Source organism: Boleophthalmus pectinirostris, unplaced genomic scaffold, assembly GCF_026225935.1.
Source record: "Boleophthalmus pectinirostris isolate CB_2022bp ecotype Guang Dong unplaced genomic scaffold, ASM2622593v1 HiC_scaffold_8, whole genome shotgun sequence".
Classification (NCBI taxonomy): domain Eukaryota; kingdom Metazoa; phylum Chordata; class Actinopteri; order Gobiiformes; family Gobiidae; genus Boleophthalmus; species Boleophthalmus pectinirostris.
In genome coordinates, this window is record NW_026571515.1 from 41,441,937 (window position 1) to 41,462,429 (window position 20,493).

At 38.5% G+C, this 20,493-nt stretch overlaps 1 protein-coding gene across 1 annotated transcript; it reads left to right on the forward strand.

Moving 5' to 3' along the window:
* Positions 1–254: 254 nt before the first annotated feature.
* Positions 255–17,507, forward strand: si:ch211-251b21.1 (uncharacterized protein LOC571720 homolog). Its single transcript, XM_020942039.2, has 9 exons — positions 255–427; positions 2,535–2,566; positions 4,425–4,604; positions 5,348–5,571; positions 9,094–9,191; positions 10,557–10,774; positions 14,774–14,993; positions 15,790–16,028; positions 16,957–17,507. Exons 1-9 carry the CDS (start codon positions 370–372, stop codon positions 17,050–17,052), a joined length of 1,365 nt encoding a protein of 454 aa, XP_020797698.2. The 5' UTR covers positions 255–369; the 3' UTR covers positions 17,053–17,507.
* Positions 17,508–20,493: the final 2,986 nt, after the last annotated feature.

Below are 20,493 nucleotides of genomic sequence, written 5' to 3' on the forward strand. Positions count from 1 at the left end.
ACACGTGGCATGTTAGCTTTAATGAAGGTAATGTGCCGAAACCCCAACATCAGACATGGGCTTTTATATTGTATAAGCTGTCTTCACTGTTAACAAATAGAGCCGCCCTACAAACTGTGTAACACAAAGTTCAAACTGAAATTCAAGCTATCATCATGATGAAATAGCTTGATCAAAAGTCACATGCTGCCTTTCCTCCCGGCCCCCCATATAAAGGCCCCGTCCCCAGAAGCCTCCCCAGTCGGCCCCTGTGTCCACTGCAGCTGCTGTGAAGTCCCCAGCACAGAAGAGCCAGAGGACCAGACTGACCAGCACAAGATCAGGAGCCCGCGCTGACCACTACCCAGACACTCACTCCGCTGGGACAAAATGAGGAGCTGCATGGGTCTGGTGCTCGCCGCTCTGTGCGCTTTGGCTGCCAGCGGAGGTAAGTGTCACAGCCAGAGGTGGGTGGGACTCATTTATATTTACTTAAGTGACTTAAAAAAAAGCAGCAGACTTTTACTCCCACTACAGTTATATTTATTGAAGTAATTCTACTTAAGTAAAAAAAAAAAAAAAAAAAAATGGTTACTCTTCCCATTGTGAGTTTACAAGTGACAAAAGCGATAATAAGAAATGATTTGAACACTTTTGTTTCTTGCAGCTCCATCAGAGATGATTTAGTTTGTCTAATTTTTACCCACCTCTGGTCACAGTTTTGAGAGAAAAGTCTCATTTGTTTGAGATTTGAAATGTCCATTTCATTTTTGAGAGTGTGTATATGTGGGGTGGGTTATAGGTTATATTAGGTAGGACAGTATGAAACATACAATGTGGGTTAAGTGTGGAGAGTGAGCATGGAATGGACCACCTTGGCTATAACACTGTTGTTCTGAATCAATTTTTAGAATGAGAATTATATATTTGATTGAATTCAAGGCTTTTTTTCCCCCTATTTGCTAATAAAAAAAAAAAATGAAAATAAGAATATTAAAAAAAGAAAATAGAAAATATGTTCTTCTAGTCTTTATACCAAATCCTAAAATTCTAATTCAGAATTCATTAATTATTAAGTATAAATCATTGGTATTCATTCCATAGTATGAAACAGCACTGAAATTCTGAAATATACAATGTGATGTGAGGTTCATGAGTTCCAGTATCTTGTTTTAAACCTGTCTGACTTGAAGCATATTTGTGTGTGCAGTCTGAATGCTATTGTTCTCCTCTTAAGTCCTGTATGATATATATATATATATATATATATATATATATATATATATATATATATATATATATATATATATATATATATATATATATATATATATATATATATATATATATATATATATATATATATATATATATATATATATATAGCATATATGTATACATGTGACCTCAAACAGAGAGGGCAGAGTGCAAAACTACATCTATGAAATGCTTTATAAACATGTCAGGTATTTAGTGAAAATTATTTTACTTTTTTTTTTAAAAGAAATAATAATAATAGAAGTTAGTCCATTAACTTGCTGTTCAGAACTGATAGACTCAGTCTCTTCTTTGTTGCATTTCACAGTAAACAACTTATTTATATCCAGGATTACTAAAACATGTATGACTCAATCAAGACTTTGAGTGACGTCATGATTTTACATAATAACTCCCCTTTTTAAAACATCCTCCCAGACTTTCATTGGACTCTTTGTGTAGCAGTGCTCTCAATGCCAAAACTATTTTAGTGCAAATTATCTTTATCCCTTCTTGTTCACATCCACTCAACAGTAGAAGATGAACAAAAGAAATAACAAAAAAGAAAAAAATGTTTGGTTTGAGAATGCCCCTGCACAAGTAGACTGGTGTGAGTGTGCACTGGGCAGTTGGAGAGCCTGCAGTGTTTGGCTGACCACAGCATTAGTTTGGCTGACCACAGCCAGGGTCACGTCTCTCTCTCTTGACTCCTTCATGTTGGCAGCCTCATCTCTGGAGTCCTCAGAGAGCCCTCTGAGGACCCTGGGGCCGTTCTCACCAGCAGAGGGGCCAAAGTCCTGCTGGGCTTAGACATGAACTGTCATAGCCTCCATGTGGCCCATTCAGATCTTTCAGCTGGGTCTGGAGCAGCCGGGCACTGGGTCTGAACCGGTTTTGGACCGGGTCTAGACCTGGTGGGAGCAGTCCTGGCATTCTCTGGAGCCCCTGGGAACATGACTGGTCCCAGCTGCAAACAATGGCCCTCCTCTCAGAGTCAGGAGCTGTGGGGCTGTGGGATCCATCACAGCTCTGATCCTTAACAAACAAAGCTGGAAAACATCCTGAAGGAGGGGCCCCTTTGATCACCCCACGGGGCCTGAAAGAACCCGGGTCCCTCTCCCCAAAAACAAGCACAACAAGCGGCTCTTTGTGCGGCTGTGGCTTATTTACAGCGAGCTCCTCGATAAAGGCTAGTCCTGGGCTGGACCTGGTCTAATCCCCCTGACTGTCACGCTTCATTATGCTGACATACTTTATTACAATCCAGATTTAAGCACTGCTTTGTTTTTCTCTTTCAGATGTCAAGGAGCTATCCATCACCACCATAAAGGTACTCTCCTCTGCACTGGGACATTCACACACACAGCCACAACACTGACTTAAATGTCTCTCCAGTTTCTCTCCAATCACAGCCTCCAAAACCAATTTGAATTTTATAGACTCTACTCCATAGACTCCCTCAGAACATGTTTTTTGACTGAGTTGATTTTATTGCACTTTCATAAAGTTACATGCAGTTGTTCCAGATTTTCCATATGAAAAGCAAAGAGAAGTAGATTCCTCTCCCACTGAAAACATTAGCATTAGTGTGAAGTTGATTTTACTGTGCTGAAAAACATTCTAAGTGTGTGAGCATCTCCACACACCTGACTCTTTTTTCAATCAATCAATCAAACTTTATTAATAAAGCGCTTTTCATACAAAACTGTAACACAAAGTGCTTTACAGTGATTAAAAACAATCCCACATTTCCATCCACCCACCAACCCAATACCCACACCTGCCTGACCCCACACAACCAGACGACCCAAACACGCACACACGCACTCGCACACATCACAAACATAAAACGAAACACAGTGTGATGTGAGGCTGAATACAGGCGAACCAGTTGAGAAAGCACCATTTTTGACCTGGAGGAGGGCCTCTTCTGGAATTCCGGAAACATTTCCGTGGAAATATTGCTTTTATGGCTTCAATCCTCCACAGTATGGCATAAAATGTATCTATCGCAATGGAGAATATTGCAAAGTTTGGTTTTAGTTCTATGCTCATGTTTACATGGACTCATGAGGTGACATGTCACCAAAGCTTCCTACTGTGTGTGAGTGTGATAATGATATAATGATATTCAGTATTGTGTGAGTGGTTCAAAGTGCAGTAGCAGCAGATATCCTTAGTTACTTCATACAGACACTATGTGTATGTACTTTGATAAAACGTAAGACCCATCGAATGGTATGGATAATTAACAATATAAAACAACTATAGCTGACCAGCCACAGGGCACATGAACTTAACTCACACGTTCCTCTTTCATTGAAGAGTCAAGACGTTCTGGCACCACCTGCTGGTTGCTCAGTAAAAGTCCAGCCTCCCACAAACCGCATAAAACATTGTTTCCCAAAGACTGGGTCGCGACCCTCAGGTGTATTGCAAGAGATTTTTTTGGGGGTCGCCTTGTCACTATCTGCATGTCAGTCTGCAGTTTACAGTTCTGACACTGACGTACATGTTGTGCTCTCCTCCTGCACCCGGACTGGAACACGCTACAAAAACACAGACAGGCCCACCTATCTGATTTAGAAATGTTAAGACATGTTTTGTATAATTTTTAATCTTTTTGTAATTCTTTTATTGACTATTTTGTTCCAATGTTGCTGATGAAAAAAAAAAAAAAGAAATTGGCTACATTTAATTTCCAAATAACTGACTTATGGATCCATTTTATTGCTGCTTCAATGACTGTTTTTCATTGTTAAAACTTGAGTAATACTAATTGTGTCCTTAGGCAAGACACTTCACCCTCATTGCCTAGTAGGAAAGTGGTGTGTGTGTGAATGATGGTGGTGGTCGGAGGGGCCAGTGGCGCAGATTGGCAGCCTCGCTACTGTCAGTCTGCCCCAGGCAACTGTGGCTACAGTAGTAGCTTGTCACCACCGGGTATGGAGTGAAGGAATAATGCTCTGTAAAGTGTCTTTGAGTGTCTGATGCATTATTAATTGTTCAGAGACACAGTCAGTCAACAATAAAATATCCTCATTAATGTTCAGTAATGGTCAAATCCACCTTTATTTTGAGATTTACAGATAATGTCTAATGAGTTGGGTCGCAAAGGTTTGTGGGTCTCCAGAAAAAAAAGTTTGGGAAACCATTGAGTTTAAACAGTTGTCCTGTCTGTTTTGCAGGAAGAGCCATATGCCATGAGTCACGGCAGTGAGCTGGAGGGCTACTGCATCGACCTGCTGACCGAGCTGGCCAAACGGGTGGGCTTCACATACAAGGTCCACCTGGTGAAGGATGGGCGCTATGGGGCCATAGACCAAAGCGGCCAGTGGAGTGGCATGATCGGAGAGGTTATCCGAGGGGTGCGTTCAAACACAACACAGCACATTTCATAAACTGTTTCACAGACACATGCTGCCCAGAGACACACTCAGATGAAACATACTAATCCTGCAACTATAGAAACATGACATCAAGGACCCTGATTCTTGGTGCTCCTGTAAAGCACACACACAATGCTCTGGTCTGATCCACTTCCTCCACTCCCCCAGTGCCTGTCTCCTCTAATCTTCATCTTAACCACTAATGAAATACTTCATATATTTCAATGTCGGGCTATACCCAGTGAGCTATTTTAAATCTTAAATCATTACCAGTCATGCTGTGATAGTTAGAGTTTGATCACATTTCCAGCGTTGTATTATTTGAAGGTAGAGTTCTACAGTTGTTCACCTTTTTAGAAGGATTCATCAGTGTTTTGGCATCAGGGCAGAAGAATGAATTTCAATTCTGTCACTGGACAGAAGTTTTAGAGTGACGATGTTTCGCCTTGTATATATTATATTATATCTGTCTTTATAAATACATTGCTTCCTAGTACCTTTTCTGCACAAATTGTAGTTTTTGCATGCATGTCTTTTGCAGGTGTAGTCTTGTGAGTGCAGTTTGGGTCAGATACACAGATACATAATAGTTTCAGTGCTTTTTAATCCACTAATTGTTCTGCAGGACATTTAGTTGATCAAGAATTTCTTTACTCAGTAACAGCCCTATTGAGCTGACCTGTCATATGTCCATCCATGATGCATTTAACATTGTCCTTCAGGAGGCAGACCTGGCGGTGGCCCCCCTCACCCTCACGTCAGTGCGGGAGAGGCACGTGGACATGAGCACCCCGTTCCTCCAGACTGGCCTGGGCTTCATCCTCAACAAAGATCTGGTGACCCACGAGAGTGCGCTCAGCCTGCTGGCACCCTTCTCCGCCGACATGTGGGTGGGGCTGCTCATCGCCTTCCTCCTCACTGGACTCTCCATCTTTCTCGTCTGTAGGTGAGTCCCAAGCTAGCTGGGACATGCATGGTAGGGCTGTATGATGTTGGGCAAAGATAGAAATGTGTTTTCTGACAAACAAAACAAAAGAGATTTGATTTGTATTGTATAATTTAAAGACAGCTGCTCATGTAGAGGTCTTAAAAAAGATATATGTTCCCTGATATGAATCAAATATTGCTTTTACTGATTACAATTCTGCCCTACAAAGGCAATGTCATTTTGTTTGTATTTGAGACCTCCTTTATCGTGTGAATAAATATAGTGGAAAATATTGAGCTCAAAATTGACCTTTGACCCTTATTTGCCAGTTCCTGTTCCTTGCCTTTGTATCATGAACCAAAGACAATCGTGCAAAGACAAAAGACAGTAACAGTGTATGTTTTGTTTGTGATTTAGTTCAGTTATATTTTCTTTTAAAATCCAACCTCTTGCCTCCTTCTTTTTGTTGTGGCCTTGGCACAGGGTCTGAACACATTCAGTAAATACACCTTTATATTCAATTATATTTATTATCTTTAATGTGAAAGTATTTTGTGTATTTACTCATACTGTACTGCAAAGTCACTTGTGTCAAACTGTTTCACTGTGGAAGTGACGCTGCATGATCCTGATCAACACTAAACAGGAAATCCAAAACTCTTCTAGATCATTTCAAACAAACACATGATGACTGGAGCTTGGTGACGTATTTTTCTTAGAACGGATGAAAGTCTGGAGAAAATCAAGCAAATAATGACCATGTCATTTTCTGCATTTTGTCTTTGCACAAGTTCTTATTTTTGGCTCACGATACAAAAGCAGAGAGCAGGAACTGACAAATAAGGGTCAAAGGTCAAATTTGAGCTCAATATTTTTCACATACAAATATTTCTTCATTATAGCAGCTCGTTGTGAAATTTTGGCTGCCCTACCTATTATACTTTTGTCTGGACAAAATAGAAACTTTAAAATCTTTTTTCTCAGTTTCACACTCAGAGTTAAGCTCTTTTGCATATGTAGGGCAGAACTGTGGTGTAGATTTGAAGTCTGATATTACACAAAACTGATTCTTGTGACATGTAAGACATGTTATACATGTTGACATGTTGTTCACTCCTCAAAAACAAACCTGGAGTTGTGTTTCGTTTCATTCACACATGGTTGAGAAATCCCCTCCAATGCTCAAAACGCTCTGTTCTGCTCTGTTCTCTGTTCTGTTCTCTGTTCCGTCTCATGAAGTGGAGGTTTTCAAATAACAGCAAGTTAACACCAGTTCAGTAGAGACTGGAAATTACAGAGCTGAAATCATCCAAATGACTGTAGTGAAGGTGTATGGAGAATACAGTAGAGCTCTGTACATCTGACATCAAGGTGGAACAGAGTGCATTGTATTTGAGACATAAACTTACCCCAAATTTGCAGGGTTTGTGTGTGTGAATAAAATAAATAAATAAAACACACACACACACATATACAACTCCAGGTATGTTTTTGATGAGGAAACAATATTATAACATAGATCGGTGAATAATGTAATATGGGCCCTTTAAGCATCATACATCATACAATTAAACTTACCATCCACCCGCCCGCCGGCGGGCGATTTTCCAATAAAAAATGTTCACTCTGTATATTCACCTTCATTATTGTTTTCACTACTGGCATGCCATACATCGTTTGAAAGCTTAATTTCTCAATAAAACAACCATATCATTCATTTTATGCCGTACAACGAGCCCAAAACGTGATAACTTAAAAATTCACATCATAATCAAAGAATAAGATACGCGTTCTTAACTTTGAGCCGGTTCTGTCGGTCCAAAACGCGTTCAATCCATGAAAAGTTGTACTCAATAAGTCCGTAATAATCCACAGAAAAAGAATATCAAGTTGTTTTTTCCATAAAATAATTCCATGTGGGTAAATAATCCAGAAAATCCTCGTCCGTATGAATGGATGAATGCGTGAGTAAAAAGATATGTTGCCTTTCCGAGCCTTCTCCCTCTCTGAGTTCCCTTTCTCTCCCGCTCTTGGGTACGCTTGTTTTCCTCACACTCTTAGCTTCAAAATGAGACCCTCCCCGCTGTTGTCGGTGGCGGGGTTTAGGTGGGACAAGCCGCTGAAGAAGCTAAGGCACCCATGTACTTCCTGGCTTTACGCACGCGTCATCAGTTTGTTTACGGGAAATCTCTTCAGTCATTGGATCTTCCAGAAAGTGATTGACATATTGTTTTAGCCTATCACCAGAGCTTTCAAACGGTGGGTGGGACATGCAGTAGTCTTTGAAAGGGGCGCGGTGTTTATAAGCGTAACAGAGAGGGACACAGAGAGCAGAGCGGGAGGGGCCATGGAGCGCAGATCTGGCGCTTGGAGGACAATTTTGGCTACTTTTAGGTTTTTTTCTCAGAAGCTCAGAAGAATTAGTATTATAATAATAACAATTATTATTATTATTATATTATTATTATTTTGGCACAAATTTGGCAATCTTGTGCCGAATTGTCATTTTGTATACACAAAGGCTCACAGCATCAAAACCCTTTGTCCTAGAGATCTGAAATTCTACACAGTTGTTGCCAACAACTTGAACAATGAGTGTAGTGAGTCACAAATGCCTAGCATGAAGTATGCCCAAGCTAAGGCCTTTATTTTTTTCTATTGTTTTTTCGAAGCAAAAAAATAAAATTTTTAATTGACTGTACTGTAGGTTAGGCAGCACTCACAGTCTTCATATGCATATCTACAGAAACTAGAAGGCCTAAGCTTTAAAATGGTGCCTCACACAAGCATGTGGGTTCTAAGGTTTTCTTTTAATAAGCTATGGCACTTGGGTATGTAGTGCTATTGTGCACATGCAAAATTAGGTGGATGGTAACAGGTTAAAAGTATTTTTATATAATCCAAAATCACAGCAGCAGTAGCCCCACAGGACTTAATAAAATGATGATTTAACCAACAAAAAATCTAAACTAGGACGAAACTACGACTGGACTAAGGGTCATCCGGCCAAGTTTTGGAAAGGGAGGACATGGATCATGCTCATCCGGCTTCTGAGGAGCTGAAAAAGCTGCTTGGAGGAGCTGTGAACATCTCTCAAAAATAATAAATAAATTCAGTTCTGTTCACTTGACAGAATAGAATAAATATATTAATAAATAAACATAAACATAAACATTGTTCTTATATTTGTATGTGTCAAATAGTAATCTCTGTGTAGAAGTTATGTTTATTTGTTTGTTTGTTTGTTTTTAGCAACATCTTAAATACAATGATCTGTGTATGAAGTGTGTTTTAGTACAATGAGCTGTTCGACTTTTCATGGGCACTTTAAGGCTTTGACAGTGCAGATTCAGTTGTAATTGTAATTCATTTTTAAACCAGGTACATGATCTATCTTCACTAGTAGGATTCTGTTTTGACAAACTAAAGACTGAAATATGAATTGTTAAATGAATTAAACATGATTGTAGTGGTCTAAACTACAGTCAGCAGCTTTTATACATAATTTAAACTGATGATAATGATAAGTTCTGTTTTCAGGATGAGCCCGTCTGAGTGGGCAGAGCCGGATAAGGAGCAGACGACCTTCACTCTGCTGCACAGTTTCTGGTACATCACCGGAGCGCTCACTCTGCAGGGTAAGACACAGTCAGCTAAACAGCTTTCCATTTGTCAAAAAGAAATGCTATTTATTTGCAATATTATAATAACTAAATGTATTATTAAAATTACAGACTGTTCATTTCTTTGTCAGTGATCAAACCTACAAAATCAGCAAAGGATCAAATACTTATTTCCACTGTATAACGTTGTTGCCTCATTAAAAACATGTCAGAAGAGGTTTTAGATTTCATCCATGCATGTTTTAGGACTAAGCAGTCTCTCCCGGGCCCTGTTCAAACTCTGCTCACAGGTAAAATGCTGTGCAGTGCTCCTCCTTCGAGCCTACATCACCCATGTTCCCACACGATTCTTCATAAATATCCAAAAACATCATACATAATCAGTGTTGGGAAGGTAACTTTTAAAATGTATTCCCCTACAGATTACAGATTACATAGCCCAAAATGTAGTTTGTAATGTAATCCATTAAATTACTTAAAGTGAGTAATGTAATCTGAATACTTTGGATTACTTGATTTGCTGTAGAGAAGCAAAGACGAGGAAATCTTCACATGAAATGTTTTATCTGCTAAAAGAAAATAAAAAGGCCAAGTCTTTACTTAACCAAATTAAAAAAATATTATTGATAGAAGAGGAGGAGACACGGTCCATGAAGCATGGTTTAGTCCTGTTAAATCCTGTTTTAGTCCTGGTTTAGATCTGGTTTTAGACCTGATTTTAGACCTGGTTTAGACCTGGTTTAGTCCTAGTTTAGACCTGGTTTTAGACCTGGTTTTAGACCTGGTTTTAGACCTGCTTTAGACCTGGTTTAGTCCTGGTTTAGTCCTGGTTTAGTCCTGGTTTTAGACCGATTTTAGACCTGGTTTTAGATCTGGTTTAGACCTGGTTTAGTCCTGGTTTAGACCTAGTTTAGACCTGGTTTTAGTCTTGGTTTAGACCTGGTATAGTGTCCGGCAATGAGTGGAATTACGGAAAAAAAAATAAAAAATACCGCTGTGTAATCCACTTATTTCAACAAAGTAACTCACTGAAACAGTAACTGTAACTGAATACAGTTACTCATAATTTGTACTCTGATTACTTAACTCCGGTACATGTAATCTGTTACTCCCCAACACTGTATATAACTGTACACAACTTGACAAACCTGATGCGATGTGCAGTACTTTGGTTAGTGGAATGCACTCTGATTGTACAGTGATAAAGAGTGTCAAAAACAAAACTTATAAAAACATGTTTATACTTTGTTTTTGGCAAATATAGCATTTTCAAAACAATAAAAGGTAACATGATGACCTAAATATGTAATATATTAATACCCCATACAAGTAAAATACCACCTTTTAAGTATGCCCCTGTGTCTTTGCTGCCCTCTTCAGGCGCTGGCCCTCACCCTAAAGCTGTGGCTGGACGTGTGATCACTGCCGTCTGGTGGCTGTTCGCGGTACTGCTCCTAGCCTGTTATTTTGCCAATTTCTACGCCATGATCCACACGGACAAAAAGCACGCGTCCATCAGGACTTTCAGCGATCTGGCCAATCAGGACGTGATTGAGTATGGGGCTGTGGAGGGGGGCTCCACCTCACAGTTCTTCAAGGTACTAAACTACATATATATAGATCATATTTTACATTTTATTCATTGTAAACCACAATATGGATATAAAACATCTTAAAGGGCCATATTACTCTCTCATTTCTGATCTGTGGCCTCAAAAACATGTCTGGAGTTGTGTTTTGTTTCGTTCTGTTATTGCCTTATCACAAACATGGCTCACCAAAGACACATGTGATCTTTTTAAGTTGACTAATTATCAATCATGTCATTTTGTAAGAAATAATAGAGTAAGGGGCAGTGTCTCTCTCTTCATTCAGAACAATTATGAATTCAAACTAAGGAATGACCTCAGGCTTACTTCTGATAAAGGGGAAATAGAGTCACTGTTTGTGGAGCTTTCTGGTTGTGAGGGAAAAAATTGAATTGTTGGAGTTATTTACCGTCCACCAGATTTTAGCTTTAAAGATTTTATTGAAAGTTGGACTCACTAAATTCTGAAAACAAGCTTTGCTATATTTTAGGAGATTTCAATATAAATATTTTGAAAGACAAAACAGTTTCATATACTGATTCATTTTATAAATACTCTTTTCTCAAGTCATTTTTCCCATTAATTAACAAACCAACAAAAGTGAGTAATAGGAATTCAACCTTGATTGACAATATAATTACAAACCATTTAAATCATGAAAATAAATCTGGGATTATTTACTCAGACTTGCCAGATCACTTTCCTAAATTCCAATACTGCTCACTTAAGGTAAAAAGTATTCATTATGAAAAGAAAAAATATTTCAAAGAAGAATATGAGCAAACTTATTATAGAAAAGTTCAATGTGAATGATGCATACAAACATTTCATGCAAGCAAATCAAAATACATTTTTGTGATTCCATCCATTTCCATCTAAAAAATTACAGAAAATCAAAGCGAAAGACTTGCTTGTTTTACACTGGATTTGCTGAGAATCTTTAGGAAGAAAAACAAACTTTATAAAAATGATGTATCCAATCCAACCCCTCTTACTTTTCATACAGAATACAGAAACAACTATGTCCATTCTATTCACGGTCTGCAAGAAAGAAGTACTACTTTAGCCAAATAAACCAGACCTGGAATAATATTAAAGGTACTTGGAAAGTTATCAACCAACTACTACAAAAGGATGTGAGATTCACAAACTGTACCTTCAGTATTTGTGGATGGTGCAACTATGTATGAAACTTCTGCTAAGATAGCACAGAAATTTAACACATTTTTTTGTTAATTCTGGTTTAAAATTAGTTAAAAATATTTCAGCCTCTTATGAAGATCCATTGGACATTACATCCAGCTGTCCTCAAATGCTGTCCTTTCAGCTTCAATGAAATAAGTAAAATCGCTGGTGCATTAGAAAAAGTTATTTGTAAAAGGTTATTTTCTCATATAAATAATAATTCCGTTCTTTATAAGTATCAATATGGCTTTTATAAAAATCACAGTACTTACATGTCTTTAGTTTAATTATTAGATGAGATAACATTAAGACAACAATCAGTTTACTTACAGTGTTTTGTTTTTGTTTTTGTTTAGTTTTTTGTTTTTTTGACTTGTCAAAAGCTTTTGATACAGTCAATCATACAATTCAATTCTACTTGCAAAGTTATATAAATATGGTTTTCATAAAACAGTTTTTAAGTGACTACAGAATGATATTTGCAATTAATTATATTAATGGTTGCAATTCTGATAAAGCTGATTTACAGTGTGGAGTTCCTCAGGGCTCCATGTTAGTTCCTTTATTATTTTTATTGTACATCTTATGTTATATATCTTAAGATCTTACCCCAGTAGTGTTTGCTGGTGATATGACTTTATTTATATCCAATTCAAACTTGAATGTTCTAACAAACCAAACTAATGCTGCATTATCTGCTTATGACAAATAGTTCAAAATGAACAAATTAATATCAGAAAACTAATTGTATGATTTTTTTGTGGCAAAAAAAAATAAAAAAATAAAAAATTCCAACTAACCCTAAAATCAAAATTGATTCAACTGAAATAACTCGTGTCTCATCCACCAAATTCCTGCACATCATTGTTGATGATGATCTAAACTGGAAAGAGCAGCTGACTGGGTGACCAGAAAAATTAACAAATCTCTTGGTATTATAAAAAAAAGTTTGTAAAATTCTGGACTCAGAATCTCTGCTTACCATATACTATAGTTTAATTAATCCCTATCTGTCGTACTGTAATATCATCTGGGCTGCACTTTCTCTACTCTGAACTAAATATTATTGGTGCAAAAATGTTTTGTTCGAATTGCAACTCATTCTATACCACTAACATCGTCTGTTCATTTATTCACCAAACTTAACATGCTTAATATTTATGAGATTCATATATATCAATTTTGTATTTTTATGTATAAAATTCTTTATAATACAACTATGATCCCTAATCATTTCACATTTTACTTGAAAACCAATGCGGAGATTCATAGATACAAAACTTGTAATTGTAATTTTCATGTTCCAAAATGTGTCACATCAGAAGCTCAGTTTTGTCTATGATACAGAGGCAGGAAATTCTGGAGCAGTTTTCACATCTGGTTAGTGACGGCATCAGAAACATTGTTTAAAAAGAGTTTGAGGAAATGTTTGATATTTCATGATAATGTTTGATAATCATTTTGTTGTGAGATGTTTCATTGTGTTTTAATCCATGTTTGAATCAATGTTATATATTTCATATGTGCAAAATAAATACTTAAATTTAATTAATTCTCACATGTTTAACAGTAAACACATAAATCCTGCAAATCCAGGCTGAGTTCTTCTCCCAAACAGAAAACACTCTGTTGTGATGTCATGTGGCAAAGCAGGAAATGCTCCACTATGTTTTTAAATTCCAGAGACCTTTACTAGAATCATTTGGATAATTTCAACTCTTTAATTTCCCACCTGTACTAAATGGTTACTCAAACATGTGTCAGTGAAACAAAACACAACTCCAGGTATGTTTTTGAGGAGGTACTGACATTCTGACACGTCTTAAGAGATAAGAGTCTATTTTCTATAATATCATTTATCAGAGAAACAGGTCAATTTACTGCATGTTGGTCAAAGTCAACTGGGTGCATGACATTACACGAGACTCATTCCCTCCAAACTCGGTGGTGGTAAACTACTATTGTAGCCACAGCTGCCCTGGGGCAGACAGAAAAAGGCTTCTGTCTGGACCCTCTGACCACCACCAACACTCACATTCCATATTCATACTAGGCAAGGTGGGTGAAGTGTCTTGCCCACAGACACAATAATCATGAAAGTTTTGCCACTGGTGCCCCACTCTGGTACCTGATTTTCCCAGTGGTCTCCCAGCCCAGTACTAACCAGGCTTTAGCTTTTGAGATCTGAAAGATCTGGCTTTGACCTGGAGGTTTGAACAGGACATGTATTAGAACTGGGGCTCAGAGTTTTTTTTCTTTTTTATATATCAAAAGTACAGAGCAGTGAGCGAAGATAGACTGTAGGTATTTGCTGAGCACTCAAAAGAAGTACAATACAGTATCACTCAAACATGCATGAATCAACCAAAAATACTGCTTTGAATAGGGTAAAGATGACATGTAAAAGTTTATCTGACATACTGTACCAGTCAAATGTTTGAACATTCTTTTTCATTTATGTTTCTTCTTTATCTCCATGATTATTTACATTGTAGATTCTCACTGAAGACATCAAAACTTTGACTGACATATGGAATGTAGTAAATAAAAAATACACTCAAAATAACTCAACTCTGTCTTAGATGTTAGATTCTGAAAAAGTAGCCACCCTTTGCTTTCAGCCCTGGTTTGCGTCAGGTGAGTTCATCAAGAAGATCGGGAGTTATTCCTGCATGATTCCATACATCTCGCATCACATATTTGATGTCTTCTGTGTGTGTATATATAAAAGGTAGAAAGTAGTAAACTTGTGTGTTGTGTTCTTACTTTTGACTAGTCATTATTCTATTCTAATTCTAATAATCCGTTTGTCTGAATGCACAGACGTCCAAGATCGCCCTGTACCAGCGCATGTACGAGCAGATGGAGAAGAGGCGGAGCTTTGTGGCAAACATGGGGGAGGGGATGCGGCGGGCTCAGGAGGGGAACTTTGCATTCATTGGAGAGGCCGTGTCCCTGGACCTGGCGGTGGCCCGGTACTGCTCCCTCACTCGCTCTGAGGAGGTAGTGTCTGAGAGGGCATACAGCATTGCAGCACCCAGAGGTGACACCCATTGACTATGGGTGACCATTGACCAATCTACCATATGAAATTGCATTTTTATACTATTTTTAAATCTATTATAATGTTGTTTCCTGATCAAAACATACCGAAACATACCCACACCTATTTAACCACAAATCCTGCAGCTTTAAGCTGAGTTCTTCTCTCAAACTGAAAACACTGTATTTCACCTTGTGATGTCATGTGGAAAACAAAAAGTACTCCACTGTGTTTTTAAACTTCATACACCTTCACTATCATCTGGATGATTTTAGCCCAGGAATTGCCAATCTCTACTGAACTAAAGGTTAAAGGTAGTTTTAACTTAAAAACTACTTCATCATGACATAACAATGTGGAACAGAGCAATTTGAGCTTTGGAGATCTAGACAGAGTAATAATAAAGAATAACTCAAACATGTGTGAATAAAACAAATGAGGTTGATGAGGTTATTAGAACATAAGAATCCATTTTATGTCATTTAGGGAGAACCAGCAATATGCTTTTTTCAATGGAGATGATCCTTATCTCAACAGCAGCATAAACATATCTAACTTCATAAAGGCAAGCAGGGAATGCCACTCAGGCAAGTTACAGGTCAGATGAACAATAAATACACCTGTAAATGAATCATTCATGCTAAACATTACAGTTGACAGAAATGAGCTCTATCAAACATATATGAGCAAAAGCATTTCTAGTAAAGAAACATTTTAACATGTTAAAAAGGACTTTTCAAAGTGCTTTTGGAGAGTTTTTAGAAAAAAAAATGTAATCCTCACCTTCCTGTACCAGGATTCCCTCTGATGAAGAACCTGTCCATTGCCATCTTGGAGCTGAGTGAGTCTGGGACGCTGGCTTACCTGAGGAACAAGTGGTGGGCGCGGAGCTGCATGGAGGACCAGGAGGGAGGCTCCCTAGAAGCACATGACCTGAGGGGACTCTTTGTGCTGGGGCTGGGGCTGGGCCTAGGGGTCTTGCTGGCTCTGCTGGAGCTTCTGACTAAAGCTCACCGCCAGGCCAAGGACGACAAGGTGAGGAGAGCTAAACCAAGTCTCACCTGATGCACTCACACTGTCCTGGTTTTGTACTAGTTTAGTCCTTGGTTCTGAGTTCAATCCCATTTTTAGCTGTCACAACAAACACTGTATCGTCCGAGGTTAGTCCTGTTATAGTCCTGGTTCAGTCTTGGTTCAGCTCTGGTTTAGTCCTGGTTTTGTCCTGGTTTAGTCCTGGTTCAGTACATATCCGGCGCAAAAGTTCAGCATCTTCGCAGTTATTTTGGTGAGAGTAACTTAAAGTAATGCAATAGTAATGTAATGCCTTACATTTTAAATGCAATAATATTGTAATGTAACAAATTACTTTGAAATGACAGTAATAAATAACACATTACAGTTTTAAAGTAACTTGCCCAACAGTGATTGTTATTGTATCAGTAACATAAAGTAGTTTCAGGATGATCGTGTATCGCAGTACATCTCTGTATGCCTGTCACCATAACGTAAATGTGTTACAGGCCTCGTCCAAGTTTTGATGTATAAATGCACCATTACATTCAATTATAAGGCTGCAGATGAGATGAATAGCAATACTATTTTATGTACTGTTAGCATGCTAGTTGATTTTAGCTCTGATCTCTGAGAGTTTTGGAAAGTGCTTATAAACTCATCATGGTGAATAATTAAGATGCTCTGAATTGATGAGATGAATGAGGAATAACTTTGGACCACTGCAACTGTTTAAGATGAACTTATTCTCTTTTCCATACTTTTAAGATGTGAAAAACACCTAAAAACAGGTACAATGCCTTTAAGATAAAGAACTCCGTACAGACTGATTCAAAGTAGCCACAAAGTTTATTATGTGATAATTACTCTTAGCATTTATGTATAATTCAATATATTACTTAAACACGTTTACAATATTCACAATGTTGTTCTAACCCTGTTTTGTGCACAGAGGTCATGCTGCTCTGTGCTGACGTCAGAACTGGGCCGGCGTTTCGGAGGGGCAGCGGAGAGTGCGGAGGCGGAGTCTGAAAAGAGCAAAGCCTGAAGCTCCACCAGGTCCTGTGGGTCCTGCCCTTAACAGCCCTGTCAGTAACCCTGTGTCTCTGTTAGTCTGGGTTCACCTTATACTGTCAGCATTTGAAATGGAAGGAAAGGATCTACATGTTTCTAAAGAAATATTCAAATAGTCAGATAGTTATTGCAGAAAAAATAAAATAACCATAAACCAGGTCAGAGTGTAAGCAATATGAAGAAAGAACAAATTGCACCACAGATTTCTGACTGCCCTCCATCTCAAATTTGAAACTCTTTAGGCTCTTTAGAATGTCATGTCATTTGGACCCAAAATCCCTGTCTCCATGTCCCACTCATTCTCAGCTCTGTAGGCAGATTTAATGTTACATGTACTAACAGTAGAATACTGTGAATGCTGTGTTTTATTTTGCTTATTTGTGTGATAAACCTGATGACTGTTTTGTGCTTTATTCATGATTAAACCAGAGGAAACCACATGTTTTCATGCCTCACTCATTTCTCTTTAACCTCTTCCAAATGAACTCCTTTACCTCCAGTTGTGTGGATTGTGAACATGTACAGCAGGGGGCGGCAGAGGACCGTCCTTTCCATGGGAGGCCTTTCTTGTAATCAGGCACCTTTCTAGACACTCATAGTCAACTTACAACAATAAACAAATACAAAAGCATTAATATAGAGCAAAGCTGAACATACAGTAAAAACATACAGTTGAAAGCAATAAAGTGCAGCTACGCTCAGATGTGGTGGGTGAATGGACCTGTATGAACACGTGTGTATGGAGTTTGGGTTTAAAGTGTGGAAGTCAGTGTTGTGGAGGTCAGGAGGGAGGCTGTTCCTGAGATCAGCTCCTCATGGAGATAAGATGGGCAGAGGAGAAAGAGAGCTGGAGAGAGGAAGAGGAGGAGGAGCAGAGGAGAAAGAGGAGGAGCAGAGGGCACACACAGCTCAAACTTAGTTTCTAAACTGTTTTGTCAGTGGATATTATTATAAAACTACTTGATACTGTTTACGTAACCATGATGATTCAGTTTTTAACATTAAGTAGTTTTAGGACAGCCACTGTGAAAATCGTGTCTTCTGAAGATTTGTAACAAAACTTGTCAAAAATAAGGTCATTTAATATATGGAACCTCACCTGTCTGTTTCACTTAACTAATCTATGTGCACTGTCAAAATCATGAGTTCTCCAAATATGGAGGGGCATTGTTGGACATAATTTAAAGTTATGTTATCAGAATAAATTGGAAATACTGCAAGTATGGCCTTGTAGTAATCACCCGGTCACAATCAGATCCTGTGTCAGGGCAGTTTGAGGAGAGTAAAAGCCCTCAGGACAAAAGCGTCCATCCTCTGTGTCCTGCAGCATCACAACAGTGTCCAGGGGGCGCCAGCTGAGCTCTGGACACACAGCAGAAAGCCTCTCCTAAGCCTCCCTCTCTTCGCTCTGTAGTTTCAGTTGCTGATAACACGGAGCAGTGTTTTTTCTGGGACATTTCTATATTCCTGACAATATACACAAGCTGCTCCACAAAACACCAAGATATGATCATTTACATTAGTGAAAGCACAGCAATATCCCATATATAAATAACTTTGATTCAAATATTTCAAATCAAATAACACAGAAAATTATTATGACTTATCATTAATTTGATGCACATAATGTAGACACACTGCATTTTCTTCCTCTGGTGTAACAGCTTTACTTTTTTTTCTAATTTGACTTGGTATGGGGGAATATAGGTTTACAGCAGTTAAGTGGTGGTTTGTGAGGAAAATAAATAAATAAAAATGTGGCAGGAAAATACAGTCCAGGGACATTGTGTGTAATGAAGTTTTTCATTTTAACAAAACAAATCTGCTGTTATCTATTTTTATTAATCACCAGGTAGCAGTTTGAAATAATTCTTTGGGTGTTACATCTGATGCACATATTAGACCAGGAAGAGATATTATGAACTAAACTAAACTAAAATACTAGGGAAAATTAGATCAAACCGTCAATGGAATCATGTTAACTATGTTTTAGAGAAATGTGTTTTCTGTCATATGCATTTGTCAGTAATGGAAAGTGTAGTACTACTGTTCTTGCGCCAGGGGGGGCTGCTGCATTAAGTTTGATATGCTCTCGTCATGACTGCAGCAGTGGGATGAAACAGCACATGATAATGGTTGTACACAATACACAATATTTTCACCTTTATCTCTTCACATGCTCTCTCTGTTTTTCTCAGAATGATGTCAGAATGCTGGTACATCAAAACATACCTAGACTTGTCCTTTGTTTCATTTCATTAATTTGTTTGAGTATCCCTTTATTATTCCTCGGCCTACATCTCCGAACCTCAAAATTCTCTGTTCCAGCTTGTGATGTCATCAATTGGTAGTTTTTAAGTTAACAGCTTACCTTTAGTTCAGTAGACACTGGCAAGGGGCTGAAATCAGGATTCTAGTTTAAAAATATGGTGGAGCATTTCCTGTATTACCACATGACATCACAAGGTGTTTGAGAGAAGAACTCAGCTTAAATATTCATTATGTGTTTTTAAATGAGTGATACAGAGAACAGAAGAAACATTGTTTTAAACGAGTACATAGTGCACAGCCCCAACTAAACAAACAATAAACAAAGAAACATTCAAACAAACATAGAAACAATGCTGGCTACACTTCCCCGTGGTGTCACATGACCCATGTCATGTGACCTGTGATGTCATGTGATCTGTGGTGTCATGTAACAAACAGTCACCACAGGTCACATGACTCCACGGGGAAATTGTCACTGGCTACACGTCCAAAAACTATAAACTCTTTGTTTGTTGTTTATTGTTTGTTTCACTTCATGACGAAATGAAACGTGATCAAAAGGAATGATGACATCATCACATTCTAGAATCTGTAAACCATCAATAGGAATTATGACATCATCACATTCTCAAAGAATCTCTAAAGCTGAAACGTCCACTCTCGTCTCAATGAGGTTATCCCCTGTATCCCCACAGAAGAGGTGCAGCCCCTGGTAGTCTTCTACAGAGCTGCAGCTCTAGCCCAGCGCGAGTCCAGGGACGTCCTGGCAGAGATGTTCCTGGAGGTGATTGCTACCATCTCCAACCTGATTTTGGAAGCCTTCAGGAACATAGTCTTAGAGGGACGCACGCAAGAGCACCCCCTGCTGGTATTTGAGCAGGCAGTCGGGACAGCAGTGCAGGTCAGCCTCACTGATAGTTTCAATGGAGTGCTGGGTGCACCTCACCAGTCCGTCAGCATTCTTTCTGATTGCAGAGGTGACCAATCATGTCAACTCTGTTCTAGCCCGCAGCCAAGTGCAGAACGATCGCCTGGTGGTACCCGAGGAGACAACCTACAGACCCACCAAAGAGCGCATGAAGGATCTGGTCCGCCATGCCTGACAAATCTTGCGTGATTTCAAAAACAGCGTAGGACAGGGCTT